The sequence below is a fragment of the Pangasianodon hypophthalmus genome, chromosome 29, assembly GCF_027358585.1.
Source record: "Pangasianodon hypophthalmus isolate fPanHyp1 chromosome 29, fPanHyp1.pri, whole genome shotgun sequence".
NCBI classification, from domain to species: domain Eukaryota; kingdom Metazoa; phylum Chordata; class Actinopteri; order Siluriformes; family Pangasiidae; genus Pangasianodon; species Pangasianodon hypophthalmus.
The window spans coordinates 287,790-309,192 of record NC_069738.1 but is presented as its reverse complement, the minus strand read 5'-3'; the positions used below and the strand labels follow the sequence as shown (position 1 = coordinate 309,192).

The 21,403-nt window shown below is 40.8% G+C and overlaps 1 protein-coding gene across 7 annotated transcripts in view; it reads left to right on the top strand.

Moving 5' to 3' along the window:
- LOC117596420 (alpha-tectorin) overlaps positions 1–21,403 on the top strand; it is an 87,460-nt gene that overhangs the window by 19,186 nt on the left and 46,871 nt on the right. For 6 of the 7 annotated variants that reach the window (XM_053231204.1, XM_053231200.1, XM_053231203.1 and 3 more), the window contains 12 exons: positions 5,695–5,826; positions 6,786–6,860; positions 8,105–8,131; positions 8,317–8,358; positions 11,652–11,717; positions 11,894–11,947; positions 14,906–14,971; positions 15,148–15,201; positions 16,561–16,626; positions 16,803–16,856; positions 19,832–19,897; positions 20,074–20,127. In XM_053231204.1, the coding sequence (XP_053087179.1) occupies positions 5,695–5,826; positions 6,786–6,860; positions 8,105–8,131; positions 8,317–8,358; positions 11,652–11,717; positions 11,894–11,947; positions 14,906–14,971; positions 15,148–15,201; positions 16,561–16,626; positions 16,803–16,856; positions 19,832–19,897; positions 20,074–20,127 (756 nt within the window). The remainder of the gene's footprint in view (positions 1–5,694; positions 5,827–6,785; positions 6,861–8,104; positions 8,132–8,316; positions 8,359–11,651; positions 11,718–11,893; positions 11,948–14,905; positions 14,972–15,147; positions 15,202–16,560; positions 16,627–16,802; positions 16,857–19,831; positions 19,898–20,073; positions 20,128–21,403) is intronic. The other variant, XM_053231202.1, reaches the window with a different exon arrangement.

Sequence of the window (21,403 nt, the reverse complement as noted above, 5' to 3'; positions counted from 1 at the left end):
CAAGGGCCCAGCTGTGGCAGCTTGGTTGTGTTAGGGCTTGAACCCCAACTTTCTCAGCTGTAACCTAGAGCCTTAACTACTGAGCCACCACTGCCCCTTACAGACTTACCAAGCACTTAAATTAGCACAGAGGTGACGGTGGCAAGGAATATTCCATCCCTTTTGGGAACTTTTGGGTGACACCTGATGGTGAGATTATAAATCATTAAAAACTAAAAGATTTAATTTAAATTAAAAATTAATGTAAATGAAAAGTATTCAGCTGTAAAAGATAAATGAATGTAAATTAATCTTTAACAGCTGAATACTTTAAAGTCAAGCAGTGTTAAATGTGTTGGAAAGATCTTCAGTATAAGCATCAGGGTCATTTTTTTAAATTTAAGTAGAGTTTTAGCTTCAAGTCTATAATATCCAGGTGAAGTTATCCATTGTATAATGAATAAGACTTGAGCATCTTTTTTAGCAAGTGCAATCCTTAGGCTGTCCAAGTGAGAACATCCACAGTCATCTTTAGGTTATCCATATGGTACCATCAACAACAACCTCACAGCAACTTTAGGCTATCCATGAGGGACCATCCTTGCATGATTGCTTGCATGGATTTGCATGAAACTTGGACAAGATTTTGAGGTGATAAGTTTGGGGTGTGGTCATGCATAGGAAGCAGAGCTAAGGTCAGAGAACTCTTTCTCAAGAATCGTAAGTACGATCGAGCTGAAAATTTATTTGCAAACTGCACCTTTTTCAGCACACTTTCAAAAACTCAATAAAAAAGACAGACCAACAGAAAAGGGACCGTTGCTAGCCTACGGGTTTCACCCAGTTCAAGTTAATGCTCCACAACGTGTGTGCCACACACACCGCCAGCTAGACCAATCTTTCTCTCTCCTGCTCTCTCTCTCTCTCTATCTCTCTCTGGTTACAGCAGTTACTGCAAGCACAAAAAAACACACACACAGTAGTGTAGTGGTAATAAAACACACATGAGAATCATCAAGCTTTACCTGCCAGTTCAACCCACCTCCTCTCCAACCACAGCTGACTCTTGACCATGCCCCCGCTGCTGCATACCCCCACCACCCAACTCAGGCCAGGGAACTGTCTGGCTTGCAGCTGACCCACACGAAACCACTTTTACCTGGCAAAACGCCCACCCACACGCTCCATTCACTCGACCGGATCTGGCACTCCCTTTTTAGTGAGGCCAGTCAGCGGGCTGGTGACATCTGAAAAATTTGGCACCAACTTATAAAAATAGCCAGCTAGCCCCAGGAACTGCCTCATCCACTTTTTGGTCTTGGGTCTTGGGCAGGCCACAATTGCTGCTGTATTATCAATTTGGGGACACATCTGCCCTGAACATCACATGGATCAAGTGGAAGTCCAGATATTGTACTTCCACCTGTCCAAATGCACACTTGTTTCAAGGATCAAGGAAGTATTGCATGAGTGGAGTATTCTGTCTATGAGATGTTGAAATGTCATTGGGGCTCCAAACAAACCAAACAGAAGACCGACATTGGAAAAGGCCTTTTTTCAAAGGAATCTTTGAAAAGTCCAGTGTCAAATAAAAGTGAGCCACACCTAACTGATCAAACAGTCAATCGATGCATGGCATTGGGTATGTCTCAAATTTAAACACAGCATAGACTTTTCTAAAGTCCACACAAAAACAGACTGACCTGTCGGCCTTGGGCTGCTCTGATCACTGTGTGACTCCTCGATTACTCCCGTGCCGAGCAAAGCCTTGAGTTCATCCAGAACCACATTTTTTTGTTTTCAGGTAACCGGTATGGGCAGCTGTGTATAACCACACAATTCCCCCTGCAACCTGGCAACCTGTGCTCTGAGGTGGTCTCCCCAAGGACCCGGGGTGAACTGAGCCGCATTTTTTAGACTTACCTCCGGTCCCAGCTCCTCCCTGTCGGGGGCCACAATCACCAGAGCCACAGGAACTGCCTCTCTCCATGGTTTAAGGAGATTGAGGTGTTATATTTGAGTTGCATCACCTCTATCCATCCTCCCATCTATCTTCTGAATGCAAACTCCCATTACTATGGACTAATATATCCTACCAAACCAGCATACTCAGATTCTGGCAGACTTTTGGACCCAGAAGAACAGCACTATGTCTGTGTGTGTATGTGTGCATGCATGCAACGTTTGCTGTTGACATTGGATTACAATTTGTCTAGTTTTGCTGAATGTTACTAATTTTTTACAGTTTTCAGTTTTTGTTGCAAAGTTATTTGTACAAGTTCATTCCAAATACAAATTTGAGAACTTTTTTTTTTCACTTGCCAAATTTAAGGCCCAACATTTTCTATACCACATAAGGTGAAAAGAAACTGGTCGACAAAAAAATGGTGGAGAAAAACACTGTATCCAGGTGATCAGTGATGTCTAGCATGCCACACAGGGAAACTTCTATTTTAAATTGTTTTTGACCGATGTGCTGGCCAATCTTCTTTTAACTCTGTGCAGTGTTACACAGCGTTAAAAGATGATGAGTGGCCCCTCCTCTGTTCATACAGTGCCATTTCTTTTGCTACAACTGAATGAACCGAGTGAACTAGCATGAGGATGTGTTTCTGATAGAGACTCTAAAGCTCTTCTGTAAGTCGCTCTGGATAAGGGGGTCTGCTAAATGCTGGAAATGTCATAAACATAAACAGTTTAACCTTCACAGTTTATTCCAGATATTAGAGTGCAATAATCTATGCACATTATATGATTTGAAGTCAATCAATTCGAGGTTTACATTTGTTAGTCTTCTTATGCATAAATTTACACACTTTCAGGAGCCAGAGTAAATTAAGTGTTGTTGTGATGATTATTTGTATTGTTTGTGTGTTGAGCCTTTTGTCTAAAGACAATTTTCTACCCTATTTGGGATAGACAATAAAGCTTTTGAATTGAATTGAATTGAAACCGCAGTGAGTGACTGTTGCTCAGCAACCCGTGTAAACAATTCTGCATGGTGTCTAGCTATGTAGCAGAATAGGTCAATAAAGAGTTTACACACTCTGAAACGGATGCCACACCTTGCCTTTCCCCCTGAGAATATAATAATGTGAAATGTATTGCAGTTTGTATACAACACTGGAACTCCCTAGAACTCATCTGAAAGATATTGTAGCCTATGTAGACTAATGTTAAAATGTTGTTGAAAGGCTGGGTGGCTGGGGACTTTTTTGTTTGTGGCGTCTCTGTATTGATAGGGAAATCTGCTGAAAATATGTGATTTAATTTCACATTGTCTGGTTATGCAGCTATAGCATTTTGGATACTTTCTTGAAACTGGTATTTCATTGAAATTAAATTCTATTTGGCTTTAATGTATAAACATCTCTAATTTTATCAGCCTATTTTCTGCTGCCAGTTGTGTTTCATGTTGGGATTTTCTATTAGGTGTGATGTGTTGAGCTGCTGGATGTGTGTGTGTGTGATACGGTAAATAACGGTCATTTGTGATGAACTGGTAAGTAAACAAACCTTGACTGATGGCTGTTCAACTCATTGAATTGCTGGAATTTTTAGATTTCTTTTCAAACCTGTTACCACTCTGTTTTACCTAGGCCCACCTACTGTTCAATTTCTGGCCTTGCCACTGTATTAAAGGCAATGGTTTGGGAATAATTGCTTTATCAAAGTTGTTCCAATTTTAAACTCCTTTTTAAACCATTGCTACATTCTCACTAAATGTTGAACTTTACTGATGTCTATTCATGTCCAGCATTTGCCTTTTCTGATGCCCATCTCATTGCCAGTACAAGCTTGTGCGCCTAAACGCCATCTAAATCTAAACCATCTAAATGCCATTTTTGCTACTCTTCCTCCATATTTTATCCAATCTTCACCACATTTGGTGTACATCATCTTGAAACCTGTCTGAACAAAAGTTATCAAAGGAATATTGATATTCAAAACTGTTCTCCTGTAACCTGCTGGCAAATGCCTGAAACTGCAAATCATTCTTGAATTCCTTTGCCTGTAGTTATGGCTCTGCTTTCCTGTGATTGCTTAGGCAGCAATTATAGCGGCTCACCAAGTCTGAGTGCTTGGCCCCCGAAAATAATTCATGCAGCTTTAATTTATTTATTTTTAAATATGTCTTTATTGAATTTATCGTTAAGCAAACCACAATGTAGTCACATTAGAAATAAACAAAAAGAGAATGAATGAGAAAGATGAAAAAAAGCTGAACAAACACAAAGAGAAATTAAAGATTTCTCTATTTTTTTTTAATTAAAAATTGAGATAAAAACGAAAAAAAAACATGGAGAGGGGAGAGGGACTTATAACAGGACTACAGACAATGGGGGAGAGTACCTGTCTGTGTCTTGTGGCATTTTTGAAAGTATGTCTATGACTGGGTGAGAGATATGTCCTATGTGAAATCTGGTACTGTACTGCTTTAGTGTGATTACATACTGAAATGGATTTAGTATGTTTCCAGGTATCATCCCAATCATCCTCACTTATAGCTATTGATAATTCCTTCTCCCATACTATCTTAATTCCAAGTGCTGTATTCAAAGCCAAATATTTCTTCAGAGTATTATATAATGTATTTTATGTGGATATATGGACAATTTCACAGGTGTTTAAAATAATTTTTCCACTTGCTCGAGTTAGAGATTAATCTTCATAATATCATAAGATTCATCTTTCATAATATAATTCCTTATTTGCAAAAATCTTAAAACCAGATCTTAAAACCTATATCTGTAACCTCCGGCATAAAATCAGGGCTGTTTATTACTGAGGTAAAAGGTGAAGTTAGTTTAGACCTTTCTTCTAAGAGATTACAAAGACATTTAGAGCTTTTGTCTTTAATCATCCAATCAGAAATATGTTTCAGATGGGATGCCCATTGGTAGAACCTGATGTTGGGCAAGTCTAAACCTCCCATAGAGCCTGGTGACTGTAGAACAGAGTATTTGAGCCTTGGTTTGCATTTGCTTCATATAAAAGAGCTGAGCCAGCATTTCAAATCCTTTATAACCTTATTGGAAAACAGCACAGTAAGTATTTGAATTGGCTATCAAGAGATAACCCTAACCCTGGGCAAGGAATCCCAGTGTTTTAGATTCTTCTTTATTGTGTCAATCATGGGAATAAAATTTGTTTTATATAATAGATTAAATTCTGTGCTAATAAAAATACCTAAATACACAAATCCCTTATGCAACCACTTAAAAGGAAACTTGGGGTCTATATTAGGCATAGCTTCCAAACTGCCCACAGGCATGGCCTCAGACTTTGCAAGGTTGATTTTATAACCTGAGAAACGCTAAATAGATCAATGATATTAATAAGTGCTGATACTGAGGTTCCAGGATTAGTAATAAATATTAACAGGTCATCCACATGCCACCTATCGCCAACCTATAGACCTTCACTAGCCGAGTCTGCCCTAATCACTTCAGCCAGCTGTATAATATGTGGTCACTCAGCTTAGTTATGTGGCAACACAGTGTTTTATCTGGTGGTTAAAACAATGTGACTATGTTAGCATTAGCTCATGCTAATTGGCATTAGTTTTTATTCACAGTTACTTCAGATTTTATGTTCACACAAACTTTTACTTTGGTAATAAAGATATTGTCCTTGCTCCATATCACATTTGAAACCTTATGTTTCTGTTCCTTGTTCATAATTGAATCTCTGTGTAATTGTTGTGTGTTACAGGTAGATGCTCAGTACCCACAGCACTATGTTGCATGGGACATAATAATTCCTGCAATAGAGGCTGTTATTGTGATGAAATCTGTGTGCAATTTGGGGACTGCTGTCCAGATTACTTACAAACCTGCAAAAATGGTGAGATTACCTGCAAACCCTTCCTTTTCTATTCACACTGAGTAATATTACAAGAGTGCTCCAACATAGCACATGTGTATCATTTATTCTTTCACAGATAACACTACTCTTTAGGAAGAAGGATCTGTGTATGTGTAACATCATACAGTATTGTGCAAGAGTCTTTTTATAATAGGCATTTTAAAACTAATTTTCTGTTAGATGTTTATTTTATGACTGGACATGTGACATATTATTTCATGACATTTTAGCATTATTAATATTATTTTCCCCCCAAAAAAATGAATTACAAAATGAGTTACAAAAACTGTTTTATATTTGTGAAGACGAGAAAAAAAAATATCCAGAAGAACTGTGGCAGAATCTTCAAGATATTAGAACATACCAGAAAACTAAAACTGTACTTAAAAAAAAAAATTCTTGAGACTACTGATGCAAAGGGTTGTAATGCCACTTATGGATTTTATTTAGTTTAGTGCTGTTTACTGCTCTTTATAGCAAATATAGCAAGTATTTTTGCTTTACAGCATTTATGCACATGTGACCATGATCATCAGATCAGATAGATCACTTTTCACCGCATCTACCTCAGCTAGATATTGCACAGTCTTGCACATATCACTCCACATATCTGCAGTTTATTCCACATACAATTCATACTTTTTCTGCCATCTATCTTTTATATCGTTTATATTATATTTGTATATTTTTCTTTTTTTACTTCTGTGAAAGTAAATTCTGTTTTTATGTAAGTTCCCTTTTATGTCACTGGAAAGTCATTAAAGGATTTCACTGCACTTCAAGTGTATGGTTGTGTGTGAGAAAAATAAAATTAAAATTTGATATCAAAGTCCTGTTAAGAGCTATGAGAACTAGCCAAATTAGTCCAACAAATGTGCTTTTTTTAATGTATATATTTCAGGTAATTAACTAATCAAACATTCATGTTACATTTTCAGGAACATCCCAGGTTACAAACACAACGACTACGACAACGACAACCACAACCACAACACCAAGTACACCCAACCATGGTAAATAGTTATATATATATATATATATATATATTAACAGGTCTACAGGACGTACTGGTCACCAGAAACAGACCGAGTTAAATATATGAACAGCACAATATTCCAGTGAGATATTTGATGATTTGATTCACTAAAATATTGAATTACACAAAGATTAATACATAAAATAGACAGTTTAGTAAAAATTTCATTGTCACATTTTAATGAAGTTTAGGGGAAGCTGGGCTTCCTGTATAGTTTTAAAGCGATCACTCATGCTGTATGTATAGTCAGTTCATTTCAGCTATAGTGTGGGAGTATTGCAGCATAGGAGTGTACAATGATGGATTATTATTATTAAATTATTACATGTGACAGTAAGTTCCTGTCGGTTATAGTGTGGGAATATTACAGTGTTGGAGTACAATGTCAAGTTAAGTCACCTTTATTTATACAGGACATTTAAAAGACAAGAAGTGTCAGCCAAAGTGCTTTACATCATTTCAGATAAATCTAGACAATTAAATAAAATCCAAATAAAATGACACAAAAATACAAATAAGAGAATAAAAAAACAATAAAACTAAAGCAGTAAATCAGTTTTACAATGAGGGAGTATTACAGTGAGGTAATATTATAACCAGGGAATGTTACTGTTTGGGAATATTACAGTAAAATAGTTTAACAGTGAGGAAGTGTATAGTGTACAGTATTATAGTGAGGGAGTGTTACAGTTCGGAAATATTGAAGTGATGCATATCACAGTGAAAAAGTGTTACAGTTAGTGAGTGTTAGAGTGATGGAGTAAGTATGTGTCAAGCCTTTATGATGTAGTGAGGGTTTATATGGTCAGGGAGTGAGAGTATTACAGTGAGGGACAGAGTCTCACAGTTAGGGAATATTACACCAAGGGAGTTTTGCAATGATGAATTATTACAGGCAGGGAATATCATAATGAGGGAGTATTACAGTTATGGAGTATTACATTACAGGAGCAGTTACAGTGAGGCATTATTACTGCCAGAGTATTACAGTGAGGGAACAGTGAAGGGGTGTTACAGTGAGGGAGTGTTACAGTTAAATACCGACTCAACCATCAAGACCCCCCACAGCTAAATATCCTCTGAATCCTAAATAGCTAAATACACCCTCCAGCACAAATACCCCTACAGTACATTACATTAATGTAAACCTTGTGCAGTGACATTATGTTAATGTAAACATTATGCAGTCACACTGAATCTTATGTATCTTTATTCTTACAGGGGGATCAATCCCTTATCAACCACCAGGTAAATAAATTTCAATTTAGATTTTATCAGAATAAGTATGCCCTAAATTTGCCCTAAACCACAAATACCTGCACAAAAAATTATTTTTTTGGACATTTTTTAAAACGTAAAAACATTTTTTTTAAATGTATAAAAAATGTTATATAAATTTCTGATGGAACAGTATCTGTATTACATTTTTACAGTGCCAACTACAATGACTACAACACCAACTACACCGAACAATGGTAAATATTAATTTTATGTATATAGTATATAAAGTATAAGTGTGGGAATATTACAATGAGGGAGGAATACAAAGAGAGTGTGCTACAGTGAGGCAGTATTACAAAGAGTGAGCGTTATAGTGAGGGTGTGTTGCAGTGAGGGTGTATTATAGTGAGGGTGTATTATAGTGAGGGTGTATTATAGTGAGGGAGTGTTGCAGTGAGGGTGTATTATAGTGAGGGAGTGTTGCAGTCAGGGTGTATTATAGTGAGGGAGTGTTGCAGTGAGGGTGTATTATAGTGAGGCAGTGTTGCAGTGAGGGTGTATTATAGTGAGGAAGTGTTGCAGTCAGGGTGTATTATAGTGAGGAAGTGTTGCAGTCAGGGTGTATTATAGTGAGGGAGTGTTGCAGTGAGGGTGTATTATAGTGAGGGAGTGTTGCAGTGAGGGTGTATTATAGTGAGGGAGTGTTGCAGTGAGGGTGTATTATAGTCAGGGAGTGTTGCAGTGAGGGAGTGTTGCAGTAAGGGAGTGTTGCAGTGAGGGTGTATTATAGTGAGGGAGTGTTGCAGTGAGGGTGTATTATAGTGAGGGAGTGTTGCAGTGAGAGTGTATTATAGTGAGGGAGTGTTGCAGTGAGAGTGTATTATAGTGAGGGAGTGTTGCAGTCAGGGTGTATTATAGTGAGGAAGTGTTGCAGTGAGAGTGTATTATAGTGAGGGAGTGTTGCAGTGAGGGTGTATTATAGTGAGGGAGTGTTGCAGTGAGAGTGTATTATAGTGAGGGAGTGTTGCAGTCAGGGTGTATTATAGTGAGGGAGTGTTGCAGTGAGAGTGTATTATAGTGATGGAGTGTTGCAGTGAGGGTGTATTATAGTGAGTCAGTGGTGCAGTGAGGGTGTATTATAGTGAGGGTGTGTTGCAGTGAGTGTTTATTATAGTGATGGAGTGTTGCAGTGAGGGTGTATTATAGTGAGGGAGTGTTGCAGTGAGAGTGTATTATAGTGAGGGAGTGTTGCAGTGAGGGTGTATTATAGTGAGGGAGTGTTGCAGTGAGGGTGTATTATAGTGAGGGAGTGTTGCAGTGTGTGTGTATTATAGTGATGGAGTGTTGCAGTGAGAGTGTATTATAGTGAGGGAGTGTTGCAGTGAGAGTGTATTATAGTGAGGGAGTGTTGCAGTGAGGGTGTATTATAGTGAGGGAGTGTTGCAGTGTGTGTATATTATAGTGATGGAGTGTTGCAGTGAGAGCGTATTATAGTGAGGGAGTGTTGCAGTGAGGGTGTATTATAGTCAGTCACTGTTGCAGTGAGGGTGTATTATAGTGAGGGAGTGTTGCAGTGAGGGTGTATCATAGTCAGGGAGTGTTGCAGTGAGGGTGTATTATAGTGATGTAGTGTTGCAGTGAGGGTGTATTATAGTGAGGGAGTGTTACAGTGAGGGTGTATTATAGTGATGTAGTGTTGCAGTCAGGGTGTATTATAGTGAGGGAGTGTTGCAGTGAGGGTGTATTATAGTGAGGGAGTGTTGCAGTGAGGGTGTATTATAGTCAGGGAGTGTTGCAGTGAGGGAGTGTTGCAGTAAGGGAGTGTTGCAGTGAGGGTGTATTATAGTGAGGGAGTGTTGCAGTGAGAGTGTATTATAGTGAGGGAGTGTTGCAGTGAGAGTGTATTATAGTGAGGGAGTGTTGCAGTCAGGGTGTATTATAGTGAGGGAGTGTTGCAGTGAGAGTGTATTATAGTGAGGGAGTGTTGCAGTCAGGGTGTATTATAGTGAGGGAGTGTTGCAGTGAGAGTGTATTATAGTGAGGGAGTGTTGCAGTGAGGGTGTATTATAGTGAGTCAGTGGTGCAGTGAGGGTGTATTATAGTGAGGGTGTGTTGCAGTGAGGGTGTATTATAGTGAGGGTGTGTTGCAGTGAGTGTTTATTATAGTGATGGAGTGTTGCAGTGAGGGTGTATTATAGTGAGGGAGTGTTGCAGTGAGGGTGTATTATAGTGAGGGAGTGCTGCAGTCAGGGTGTATTATAGTGAGGGAGTGTTGCAGTGAGAGTGTATTATAGTGAGGGAGTGTTGCAGTGAGGGTGTATTATAGTGAGTCAGTGGTGCAGTGAGAGTGTATTATAGTGAGGGTGTGTTGCAGTGAGGGTGTATTATAGTGAGGGTGTGTTGCAGTGAGTGTTTATTATAGTGATGGAGTGTTGCAGTGAGGGTGTATTATAGTGAGGGAGTGTTGCAGTGAGGGTGTATTATAGTGAGGGAGTGCTGCAGTGAGGGTGTATTATAGTGAGGGAGTGTTGCAGTGAGGGTGTATTATAGTGAGGGAGTGTTGCAGTGAGAGTGTATTATAGTGAGGGAGTGTTGCAGTGAGGGTGTATTATAGTGAGGGAGTGTTGCAGTGAGAGTGTATTATAGTGAGGGAGTGTTGCAGTGAGGGTGTATTATAGTGAGGGAGTGTTGCAGTGAGAGTGTATTATAGTGAGGGAGTGTTGCAGTGAGAGTGTATTATAGTGAGGGAGTGTTGCAGTGAGGGTGTATTATAGTGAGGGAGTGTTGCAGTGAGGGTGTATTATAGTGAGGGAGTGTTGCAGTCAGGGTGTATTATAGTGAGGGAGTGTTGCAGTGAGAGTGTATTATAGTGAGGGAGTGTTGCAGTGAGGGTGTATTATAGTCAGGCAGTGTTGCAGTGAGGGTGTATTATAGTGAGGGAGTGTTGCAGTGAGGGTGTATTATAGTGAGGGAGTGTTGCAGTGAGGGTGTATTATAGTGAGGGAGTGTTGCAGTGAGAGTGTATTATAGTGAGGGAGTGTTGCAGTGAGGGTGTATTATACTGAGGGAGTGTTGCAGTGAGGGTGTATTATACTGAGGGAGTGTTGCAGTGAGGGTGTATTACAGTGATGGAGTGTCGCAGTGAGAGTGTATTATAGTGAGGGAGTGTTGCAGTGAGGGTATATTATAGTCAGGCAGTGTTGCAGTCAGGGTGTATTACAGTGATGGAGTGTCGCAGTGAGAGTGTATTATAGTGAGGGAGTGTTGCAGTGAGGGTGTATTATAGTCAGGCAGTGTTGCAGTCAGGGTGTATTATAGTGAGGGAGTGTTGCAGTCAGGGTGTATTATAGTGAGGGAGTGTTGCAGTGAGGGTGTATTATAGTCAGTCAATGTTGCAGTGAGGGTGTATTATAGTGAAGGAGGCTTTCAGTCCTGTTAAATGCCATGAGAAGTAGACAAATGACTCCACCAATTTTTTTTACATTTAGAAAATGTCATATAATTTTCTGATATAAGAGCTGTATAACATTTTAAAAAAATTTTCAAGTTCCAACCACAAGGCCAACTACAGTTCAAACTGCAACGACTACAACACCAAGTACACCCAACCATGGTAAATAGAAATTATATACAGTATGTCACCATAGATTCTTGTCAGTCACAGTTTGAGAGTATTACAGTATATAATTAGAAAAAGGAAGCATTTTTTAAAATGTAAAAATATTTCATATAATTGTCTGATGGAACATCTGTATAACATTAAAAAATTTTTTGATGTTCCACTGACAGGGCCAACTACAGTGCCACCTGCAACAGCTACAACATCAAGTACACCCAACCATGGTAAATATTACATTTTATATATATAGTATGTAAAGTATAAGTATGGGACTATTACATTGAGGGAGTATTACAGAGAGAGTGTGTAACAGTGGAAGAAGTAGTACACCGAGTAAGCTTTACATTAATGGAGTTTAATAGTGAGGGAGTATTATAGTGAGGGAGTGTTGCAGTCAGGGTGTATTCCAGTGATGGAGTGTCGCAGTCAAGGTGTATTATAGTGAGGGTGTATTATAGTGAGGGAGTGCTTCACTGAGGGTGTATTATAGTGAGGGAGTGTTGCAGTGAGGGTGTATTATAGTCAGTCACTGTTGCAGTGAGGGTGTATTATAGTGAGGGAGTGTTGCAGTGAGGGTGTATTATAGTGAGGGAGTGTTGCAGTGAGGGTGTATTATAGTGAGGGAGTGTTGCAGTGAGGGTGTATTATAGTGAGGGAGTGTTGCAGTGAGGGTGTATTATAGTGAGGGAGTGCTGCAGTGAGGGTGTATTATAGTGAGGGAGTGTTACAGTGAGGGTGTATTATAGTGAGGGACTGTTGCAGTGAGGGAGTGTTGCAGTGAGGGTGTATTATAGTGAGGGAGTGTTGCAGTGAGGGTGTATTATAGTGATGGAGTGTTGCAGTCAGGGTGTATTATAGTGAGGGAGTGTTACAGTGAGGGTGTATTATAGTGAGGGACTGTTGCAGTGAGGATGTATTATAGTGAGGGAGTGTTGCAGTGAGGGAGTGTTGCAGTGAGGATGTATTATAGTGAGGGAGTGTTGCAGTGAGGGTGTATTATAGTGAGGGAGTGTTGCAGTGAGGGTGTATTATAGTGAGGGAGTGTTACAGTGAGGGTGTATTATAGTGAGGGAGTGTTGCAGTGAGGGAGTGTTGCAGTGAGGGTGTATTATAGTGAGGGAGTGTTGCAGTGAGGGTGTATTATAGTGAGGGAGTGTTACAGTGAGGGTGTATTATAGTGAGGGACTGTTGCAGTGAGGATGTATTATAGTGAGGGAGTGTTGCAGTGAGGATGTATTATAGTGAGGGAGTGTTGCAGTGAGGGTGTATTATAGTGAGGCAGTGTTGCATTGAGGGTGTATTATAGTGAGGGAGTGTTGCAGTGAGGGTGTATTATAGTGAGGGAGTGTTGCAGTGAGGGTGTATTATAGTGAGGGAGTGTTACAGTGAGGGTGTATTATAGTGAGGGAGTGTTGCAGTGAGGGTGTATTATAGTGATGTAGTGTTGCAGTCAGGGTGTATTATAGTCAGGGAGTGCTGCAGTGAGGGTGTATTATAGTGAGGCAGTGTTGCAGTGAGGCTGTATTATAGTGAGGGAGTGTTGCAGTGAGGGTGTATTATAGTAAGGGAGTGTTGCAGTGAGGGTGTATTATAGTGAGTCAGTGTTGCATTGAGGGTGTATTATAGTGAGGGAGTGTTGCAGTCAGGGTGTATTATAGTGAGGGAGTGTTGCAGTGAGGGTGTATTATAGTCAGGCAGTGTTGCAGTCAGGGTGTATTATAGTGAGGGACTGTTGCAGTGAGGGTGTATTATAGTGAGGGAGTGTTGCAGTCAGGGTGTATTATAGTGAGGGAGTGTTGCAGTGAGGGTGTATTATAGTGAGGGACTGTTGCAGTGAGGGTGTATTATAGTGAGGGAGTGTTGCAGTCAGGGTGTATTATAGTGAGGGAGTGTTGCAGTGAGGGTGTATTATAGTCAGGCAGTGTTGCAGTGAGGGTGTATTATAGTGAGGGAGTGTTGCAGTGAGGGTGTATTATAGTGAGGGAGTGCTGCAGTGAGGGTGTATTATAGTCAGGCAGTGTTGCAGTGAGGATGTATTATAGTGAGGGAGTGTTGCAGTGAGCGTGTATTATAGTGATGGAGTGTTGCAGTGAGGGTGTATTATAGTGAGGGAGTGTTGCAGTGAGGGTGTATTATAGTGAGGGAGTGTTGCAGTGAGGGTGTATTATAGTGAGGGAGTGTTGCAGTGATGGTGTATTATAGTGATTGAGTGTTGCAGTGAAGGTGTATTATATTGAGTGAGGTTGCTTTGAGGGTGTATTATAGTGAGGGAGTGTTGCAGTGAGGGTGTATTATAGTGAGGGAGTGTTGCAGTGTGGGTGTATTATAGTGAGGGAGTATTGCAGTGAGGGTGTATTATAGTGAGGGAGTGTTGCAGTGAGGGTGTATTATAGTGAGGGAGTGTTGCAGTGAGGGTGTATTATAGTGAGGGAGTGTTGCAGTGAGGGTGTATTATAGTGAGGGAGTGTTGCAGTGAGGGTGTATTATAGTGAGGGAGTGTTGCAGTGAGGGTGTATTATAGTCAGTCAGTGTTGCAGTGAGGGTGTATTATAGTGAGGGAGTGTTGCAGTGAGGGTGTATTATAGTCAGTCAGTGTTGCAGTGAGGGTGTATTATAGTGAGGGAGTGTTGCAGTGAGGGTGTATTATAGTCAGTCAGTGTTGCAGTGAGGGTGTATTATAGTGAGGGAGTGCTGCAGTGAGGGTGTATTATAGTGAGGGAGTGTTGCAGTGAGGGTGTATTATAGTGAGGGAGTGTTGCAGTGAGGGTGTATTATAGTGAGGGAGTGTTGCAGTGAGGGTGTATTATAGTGAGGGTGTATTATAGTGTGGGAGTGTTGCAGTGAGAGTGTATTATAGTTAGGTAGTGTCGCAGTGAGGGTGTATTATAGTGAGGGAGTGTTGCAGTGAGGGTGTATTATAGTGAGGGAGTGTTGCAGTGAGGGTGTATTATAGTCAGGGAGTGTTGCAGTGAGAGTGTATTATAGTGAAGGAGTGTTGCAGTTAGGGTGTATTATAGTGAGGGAGTGTTGCAGTGAGGGTGTATTATAGTGAAGGAGGCTTTCAGTCCTGTTAAAAGCCATGAGAAGTAGCCAAATGACTCCACCAGTTTTTTTTACATTTAAAAAATGTCATATAATTTTCTGATATAAGAGCTGTATAACATTTTTAAAAAATTTTCAAGTTCCAACCACAAGGCCAACTACTGTGCCAACTGCAACGACTACAACACCAAGTACACCCAACCATGGTAAATAGAAATTATATACAGTATGTCACCATAGATTCTTGTCAGTCACAGTTTGAGAGTATTACAGTATATAATTAGAAAAAGGAAGCATTTTTCAAAATGTAAAAATATTTAATATAATTGTCTTATGGAACATCTGTATAACATTTAAAAAAATTTTCATGTTCCACTGACAGGGCCAACTACAGTGCCACCTGCAACAGCTACAACATCAAGTACACCCAACCATGGTAAATATTACATTTTATATATATAGTATGTAAAGTATAAGTATGGGACTATTACATTGAGGGAGTATTACAGAGAGAGTGTGTAACAGTGGAAGAAGTAGTACACCGAGTAAGCTTTACATTAATGGAGTTTAATAGTGAGGGAGTATTATAGTGAGGGAGTGTTGCAGTGAGGGTGTATTATAGTGATGGAGTGTTGCAGTGAGGGTGTATTATAGTGAGGGAGTGTTGCAGTGAGGGTGTCTTATAGTGAGGGTGTATTATAGTGATGGAGTGTTGCAGTAAGGGAGTGTTGCAGTGAGGGAGTGTTGCAGTGAGGGTGTATTATAGTCAGGGAGTGCTGCAGTGAGGGAGTGTTGCAGTAAGGGAGTGTTGCAGTGAGAGTGTATTATAGTGAGGGAGTGTTACAGTGAGAGTGTATTATAGTGAGGGAGTGTTGCAGTGAGGGTGTATTATAGTGAGGGAGTGTTGCAGTGAGGGTGTATTATAGTGAGGGAGTGTTGCAGTGAGGGTGTATTATAGTGAGGGAGTGTTGCAGTGAGGGTGTATTATAGTGAGGGAGTGTTGCAGTGAGGGTGTATTATAGTCAGGCAGTGTTGCAGTGAGGGTGTATTATAATGAGGGAGTGTTGCAGTGAGGGTGTATTATAGTCAGTCAGTGTTGCAGTGAGGGTGTATTATAGTCAGTCAGTGTTGCAGTGAGGGTGTATTATAGTGAGGGAGTGTTGCAGTGAGGGTGTATTATAGTCAGTCAGTGTTGCAGTGAGGGTGTATTATAGTGAGGGAGTGTTGCAGTGAGGGTGTATTATAGTGAGGGAGTGTTGCAGTCAGGGTGTATTATAGTGAGGGAGTGTTGCAGTGAGGGTGTATTATAGTGAGGGAGTGTTGCAGTGAGGGTGTATTATAGTGAGGGAGTGTTGCAGTGAGGGTGTATTATAGTGAGGGAGTGTTGCAGTGAGGGTGTATTATAGTGAGGGTGTATTATAGTGTGGGAGTGTTGCAGTGAGAGTGTATTATAGTTAGGTAGTGTCGCAGTGAGGGTGTATTATAGTGAGGGAGTGTTGCAGTGAGGGTGTATTATAGTGAGTGTGTATTATAGTGAGGGAGTGTTGCAGTGAGGGTGTATTATACTCAGGGAGTGTTGCAGTGAGGGTGTATTATAGTGAGGGAGTGTTGCAGTGAGGGTGTATTATAGTCAGGGAGTGTTGCAGTGAGGGTGTATTATAGTGAAGGAGGCTTTCAGTCCTGTTAAAAGCCATGAGAAGTAGCCAAATGACTCCACCAGTTTTTTTTACATTTAAAAAATGTCATATAATTTTCTGATATAAGAGCTGTATAACATTTTTAAAAAATTTTCAAGTTCCAACCACAAGGCCAACTACTGTGCCAACTGCAACGACTACAACACCAAGTACACCCAACCATGGTAAATAGAAATTATATACAGTATGTCACCATAGATTCTTGTCAGTCACAGTTTGAGAGTATTACAGTATATAATTAGAAAAAGGAAGCATTTTTCAAAATGTAAAAATATTTAATATAATTGTCTTATGGAACATCTGTATAACATTTAAAAAAATTTTCATGTTCCACTGACAGGGCCAACTACAGTGCCACCTGCAACAGCTACAACATCAAGTACACCCAACCATGGTAAATATTACATTTTATATATATAGTATGTAAAGTATAAGTATGGGACTATTACATTGAGGGAGTATTACAGAGAGAGTGTGTAACAGTGGAAGAAGTAGTACACCGAGTAAGCTTTACATTAATGGAGTTTTATAGTGAGGGAGTATTATAGTGAGGGAGTGTTGCAGTGAGGGTGTATTATAGTGAGGGAGTGTTGCAGTGAGGGTGTATTATAGTGATGGAGTGTTGCAGTGAGGGTGTATTATAGTGAGGGAGTGTTGCAGTGAGGGTGTATTATAGTGAGGGAGTGTTGCAGTGAGGGTGTATTATAGTGAGGGAGTGTTGCAGTGAGGGTCTCTTATAGTGAGGGTGTATTATAGTGATGGAGTGTTGCAGTAAGGGAGTGTTGCAGTGAGAGTGTATTATAGTGAGGGAGTGTTTCAGTGAGGTTGTATTATAGTCAGGGAGTGTTGCAGTGAGGGAGTGTTGCAGTAAGGGAGTGTTGCAGTGAGAGTGTATTATAGTGAGGGAGTGTTACAGTGAGGGTGTATTATAGTGAGGGAGTGTCGCAGTGAGAGTGTATTATAGTGAGGGAGTGTTGCAGTGAGGGTGTATTATAGTGAGGGAGTGTTGCAGTGAGGGTGTATTATAGTGAGGGTGTGTTGCAGTGAGGGTTTATTATAGTGAGGGAGTGTTGCAGTGAGGGTGTCTTATAGTGAGGGTGTATTATAGTGATGGAGTGTTGCAGTAAGGGAGTGTTGCAGTGAGGGTGTATTATAGTCAGGGAGTGTTGCAGTGAGGGAGTGTTGCAGTAAGGGAGTGTTGCAGTGAGAGTGTATTATAGTGAGGGAGTGTTACAGTGAGGGTGTATTATAGTGAGGGAGTGTTGCAGTGAGAGTGTATTATAGTGAGGGAGTGTTGCAGTGAGGGTGTATTATAGTGAGGGAGTGTTGCAGTGAGGGTGTATTATAGTGAGGGAGTGTTGCAGTGAGGGTGTATTATAGTGAGGGAGTGTTGCAGTGAGGGTGTATTATAGTGAGGGTGTGTTGCAGTGAGGGTGTATTATAGTGAGGGAGTGTTGCAGTTAGGGTGTATTATAGTGAGGGAGTGTTGCAGTTAGGGTGTATTATAGTGATGGAGTGTTGCAGTGAGAGTGTATTATAGTGAGGGAGTGTTGCAGTGAGGGTGTATTATAGTGAGGGAGTGTTGCAGTGAGGGTGTATTATAGTGAGGGAGTGTTGCAGTTAGGGTGTATTATAGTGATGGAGTGTTGCAGTGAGAGTGTATTATAGTGAGGGAGTGTTGCAGTGAGGGTGTATTATAGTGAGGGAGTGTTGCAGTGAGGGTGTATTATAGTGAGGGAGTGTTGCAGTGAGGGTGTATTATAGTCAGTCACTGTTGCAGTCAGGGTGTATTATAGTCAGGCAGTGTTGCACTCAGGGTGTATTATAGTGAGGGAGTGTTGCAGTCAGGGTGTATTATAGTGAGGGAGTGTTGCAGTGAGGGTGTATTATAGTCAGGCAGTGTTGCAGTGAGGGTGTATTATAGTGAGGGAGTGTTGCAGTGAGGGTGTATTATAGTGAGGGAGTGTTGCAGTCAGGGTGTATTATAGTGAGGGAGTGTTGCAGTGATGGTGTATTATAGTGAGGGAGTGTTGCAGTGAGGGTGTATTATAGTGAGGGAGTGTTGCAGTGAGGGTGTATTATAGTGAGGGAGTGTTGCAGTGAGGGTGTATTATAGTGAGGGAGTGTTGCAGTGAGGGTGTATTATAGTGAGGGAGTGTTGCAGTGATGGTGTATTATAGTGAGGGAGTGTTGCAGTGAGGGTGTATTATAGTGAGGGAGTGTTGCAGTGAGGGTGTATTATAGTGAGGGAGTGCTGCAGTGAGGGTGTATTATAGTGAGGGAGTGTTGCAGTTAGGGTGTATTATAGTGATGGAGTGTTGCAGTGAGGGTGTATTATAGTGAGGGAGTGTTGCAGTGAGGGTGTATTATAGTGAGGGAGTGTTGCAGTCAGGGTGTATTATAGTGAGGGAGTGTTGCAGTGAGGGTGTATTATAGTGAGGGAGTGTTGCAGTGAGGGTGTATTATAGTGAGGGAGTGTTGCAGTCAGGGTGTATTATAGTGAGGGAGTGTTGCAGTGATGGTGTATTATAGTGAGGGAGTGTTGCAGTGAGGGTGTATTATAGTGAGGGAGTGTTGCAGTCAGGGTGTATTATAGTGAGGGAGTGTTGCAGTGAGGGTGTATTATAGTGAGGGAGTGTTGCAGTGAGGGTGTATTATAGTGAGGGAGTGTTGCAGTTAGGGTGTATTATAGTGATGGAGTGTTGCAGTGAGAGTGTATTATAGTGAGGGAGTGTTGCAGTGAGGGTGTATTATAGTGAGGGAGTGTTACAGTGAGGGTGTATTATAGTGAGGGAGTGTTGCAGTGAGGGTGTATTATAGTCAGTCACTGTTGCAGTCAGGGTATATTATAGTCAGGCAGTGTTGCAGTCAGGGTGTATTATAGTGATGGAGTGTTGCAGTCAGGGTGTATTATAGTGAGGGAGTGTTGCAGTGAGGGTGTATTATAGTCAGGCAGTGTTGCAGTGAGGGTGTATTATAGTGAGGGAGTGTTGCAGTGAGGGTGTATTATAGTCAGGCAGTGTTGCAGTGAGGGTGTATTATAGTGATGGAGTGTTGCAGTGAGGGTGTATTATAGTGACGGCGTGTTGCAGTGAGGGTGTATTATAGTGAGGGAGTGTTGCAGTGAGGGTGTATTATAGTGAGGGAGTGTTGCAGTCAGGGTGTATTATAGTGAGGGAGTGTTGCAGTGATGGTGTATTATAGTCAGTCAATGTTGCAGTGAGGGTGTATTATAGTGAAGGAGGCTTTCAGTCCTGTTAAATGCCATGAGAAGTAGACAAATGACTCCACCAATTTTTTTTACATTTAGAAAATGTCATATAATTTTCTGATATAAGAGCTGTATAACATTTTAAAAAAATTTTCAAGTTCCAACCACAAGGCCAACTACAGTTCAAACTGCAACGACTACAACACCAAGTACACCCAACCATGGTAAATAGAAATTATATACAGTATGTCACCATAGATTCTTGTCAGTCACAGTTTGAGAGTATTACAGTATATAATTAGAAAAAGGAAGCATTTTTTAAAATGTAAAAATATTTCATATAATTGTCTGATGGAACATCTGTATAACATTAAAAATTTTTTTGATGTTCCACTGACAGGGCCAACTACAGTGCCACCTGCAACAGCTACAACATCAAGTACACCCAACCATGGTAAATATTACATTTTATATATATAGTATGTAAAGTATAAGTATGGGACTATTACATTGAGGGAGTATTACAGAGAGAGTGTGTAACAGTGGAAGAAGTATTACAGCGAGTAAGCTTTACATTAATGGAGTTTTATAGTGAAGGAGTGTTGCAGTGAGGGTGTATTATAGTGAAGCAGTGTTGCAGTGAGGGTGTATTATAGTGAGGGAGTGTTGCAGTGAGGGTTTATTATAGTGAGGGATTGTTGCAGTGAGGGATTGTTGCAGTGAGGGAGTGTTGCAGTGAGGGTGTATTATAGTGAGGGAATGTTGCAGTCTGGGTGTATTATAGTGAAGCAGTGTTGCAGTGAGGGTGTATTATAGTGAGGGAGTGTTGCAGTCAGGGTTTATTATAGTGAGGGATTGTTGCAGTGAGGGAGTGTTGCAGTGAGGGAGTGTTGCAGTGAGGGTGTATTATAGTGAGGGAATGTTGCAGTCAGGGTGTATTATAGTGAGGGAGTGTTGCAGTGAGGGTGTATTATAGTGAGGGTGTATTATAGTGATGGAGTGTTGCAGTGAGGGTGTATTATAGTGATGGAGTGTTGCAGTGAGGGTGTATTATAGTGATGGAGTGTTGCAGTGAGGGTGTATTATAGTGAGGGAGTGTTGCAGTGAGGGTGTATTATAGTGAGGGAGTGTTGCAGTGAGAGTGTATTATAGTGAGGGAGTGTTGCAGTGAGGGTGTATTATAGTGAGGAAGTGTTGCAGTGAGGGTGTATTATAGTGAGGGAGTGTTGCAGTGAGGGTGTATTATAGTGAGGGAGTGTTGCAGTGAGGGTGTATTATAGTGAGGGAGTGTTGCAGTGAGGGTGTATTATAGTGAGGGAGTGTTGCAGTGAGGGTGTATTATAGTGAGGGAGTGTTGCAGTGAGGGAGTGTTGCAGTAAGGGAGTGTTGCAGTGAGGGTGTATTATAGTGAGAGAGTGTTGCAGTGAGGGTGTATTATAGTGAGGGAGTGTTGCAGTGAGGGTGTATTATAGTGAGGGAGTGTTGCAGTGAGGGTGTATTATAGTGAGAGAGTGTTGCAGTGAGGGTGTATTATAGTGAGGGAGTGTTGCAGTGAGGGTGTATTATAGTGATGGAGTGTTGCAGTGAGGCTGTATTATATTGAGGGAGTGTTGCAGTGAGGGTGTATTATAGTGAGGGAGTGTTGCAGTGAGGGTGTATTATAGTGAGGGAGTGTTGCAGTGAGGGTGTATTATAGTGAGGGAGTGTTGCAGTGAGGGTGTATTATAGTG